Raw genomic sequence first — 2,316 nt, 5'->3', positions numbered from 1 at the left:
GCAGCATTGCCACTGAAAACATGGAGCCATTCATTTCATTCGGCTAATTTTCTTTGCTAACTCACTCATTTGACTGCTAATTTTTCATTGGATGCATATTACTTGATTTGTCACTGATTTCCTGGATCCAAATCTATGAACTTTTTGAGATTTTGATATTTCGTTTGTCTTATCTTAAGAACTATGGGGATAAGTATGAAAATTAGGATTTCACCTTTTTAGGAGATAAATTTTTCTTCTTTTTTAAGTTTTTTCTCTTTTATTTCATCTTTTTAACGGCCTTCGTTGTTTGTTCGTAGTTTATTATCAGTGCATATCAAATGTGTCAAGGTCGTATAAGTTTTTTATAATAGTCATTTGAGCGATCACTTTATTCATCTTTTGCTCATTGTTATTTTCGACAATATCTAAAGTGCATTTGCTTTCGTGTTTCAGCGACAAGAGGAGCTTCAGCGTCGTGCCGAGCTTCTTTTCGAGCAGCAGCTGGCACGTGAATCGAAAATCGTGGATAGTATAGCATCGCTTACTAAAGCTGCGTCCCATCTTGAACAAATTGGAGAGTTTCTGCTTAATACTTGTCGATACGGTAGCGCTAATAGTGGCACATTTAGCCCAAATAATTCATAAATTATCCGTATATTGCTGATTGTTTAAAAATTGGCTATGGTTACGGTTGTAAGAATTTAAGTTGTTGGGAAAACAACGGATATAAGGTTTGTTTAGTGTAAAACTTTTTTTTCGCAGATTTGGAGTGTTTTGTTCTATTCATTGCTGGCCAGCAATTTTGCTTTTTATGTAAATAAGCGTTTTTGTTTTGAATCTCTCGACTCTGATGTTGATTTTTAACGTTATTTGTTTGTTTGTTTGTTTTAAAGGTATCCTGTATTTAAGTGGGCTATGAAGGAAACTAATTTCCTAAAATTTCTCGAAATTTTACGAGATTCAGATTTTCTTGACTTCCCTGTTCATGCTACTTGCTTTAGGACTGATTAATTTTCCACTTCTAACACCTTTTTATGAAATCCTTGTCCACTTTATTTCAATTTTTTTTTTTTTTTGTAGAAGAAAATTATGTAATCTGAATATTTCATTTTTATCAGGATATTCCATTTCCTAAGAACATTTACCCCATTATCCTTCTGAAATTTTAAAAGTTCTGTTTCTGATCAAATTTTAATATTTTATTAAATCCAAGTCCTACCTTTTTGGTTTTTTCCTTTTTTTGATTTTTGTGTTGTATTGTTGTCACTTCAGAAAGCTGCTTTGAATATCACTTATTGGTTTGCAATCATTTTATTCGATGATGATCCACTTAAATTGGTTGTAATTATTTATATTTCATTCTTAACGTTTTACTTACTTCTGTTCCTCTTAAGATCTGAAGTGCCTTTTGTTCACTTTTTCAATTCTTTCTCAGAAATAATTTTTGCGCCTTCCCTACCTTTGTGGTAATTAAAATTCTTTATTTTCCATACCTGACGAAGAAATTTTAGAAACTTTAGCCTTCCTGATTGATTAAAGTTTTCCATGTGGAGTTTTATTTTTTAATAACATAGTTGGAATGCAGTTCTTCTGACGAAGCATGAGACTTTCATTCCGTCCAGGACCACGTGTCTCATTCTTCTCATTTACACTGAGTTCAGTTTTCAAAACATGGAGTGATTTATTGTTGTAAGCTTTGCCAGCTTTGCTACGTTTTAGCATACTCCTAGGAGATCTGGAAGCTAAGCATAAGTATTTGCGTTACTCCTCATGTTTTTTTTTTTTTTCATGGAGGATAGCAGGGAAACATAAGGAGTAACCGAATGATAATATGAAATTTGCATGCCGGAGTTCAAGATTTAGTAGCATATTTTAATTAAAACTTAGATGGTTAGCATCAATGTGAATTCAGACTTGAGTACTGATATCATCTTCGCCAGGTAAATCAATATTCGTTATTGCATTTTGAAACCCAATAGTACGAATATAACTTAACGATTACTTGAAATGCCTTCATTCAATTCTCTTATTATAAAAATCTTGCCTTCTGCATCTCAGGATGCTGCCAACCTGAAATTTCAACTTATACATTCTGTACAATTTCTTTATTTCCTTAAATGGTAATTCCTCTTGTGTACACTTTTTATCTTTCCTTTCGTAATTTTCATGATGGTTGTGTTGCGAGAAGTATCATTATAGTAATACTTTCCCAGAATTCTCAATCGATCGATGGTTATGCCTGTTGTTATCATCTATAAATTTTTGTGAACTTTTTATTTGCCAATTTCCAGCTCAGTATTTCCTTCTACTATTCACTTGCCTTTTTCACCATCT

General features: G+C 32.6%; 2 protein-coding genes across 2 annotated transcripts in view; one reads left to right on the top strand and one right to left on the bottom strand.

The window, feature by feature from the left end:
* LOAG_16561 (hypothetical protein) overlaps window positions 1–906 on the top strand; it is a 5,360-nt gene extending 4,454 nt beyond the window's left edge. Inside the window, exon 12 of the mRNA XM_020449214.1 lies at window positions 436–906. Within this exon, the coding sequence (XP_020307283.1) occupies window positions 436–627 (192 nt within the window). The 3' untranslated portion in view covers window positions 628–906. The remainder of the gene's footprint in view (window positions 1–435) is intronic.
* Window positions 907–1,395: 489 nt separating this feature from the next.
* LOAG_14758 (hypothetical protein) lies at window positions 1,396–1,704 on the bottom strand (the record flags this gene model as incomplete). Its single annotated transcript, XM_003150252.2, has 1 exon — window positions 1,396–1,704. One exon carries the CDS (start codon window positions 1,702–1,704, stop codon window positions 1,516–1,518), a length of 189 nt encoding a protein of 62 aa, XP_003150300.2. The 3' UTR covers window positions 1,396–1,515.
* Between the last annotated feature and the right edge of the window lie 612 nt (window positions 1,705–2,316).

Source organism: Loa loa (assembly GCF_000183805.2).
Source record: "Loa loa unplaced genomic scaffold supercont3.8, whole genome shotgun sequence".
NCBI lineage: Eukaryota > Metazoa > Nematoda > Chromadorea > Rhabditida > Onchocercidae > Loa > Loa loa.
Note: the sequence above shows the minus strand (reverse complement) of the source record. Positions and strands in the feature narration are given on the sequence as shown.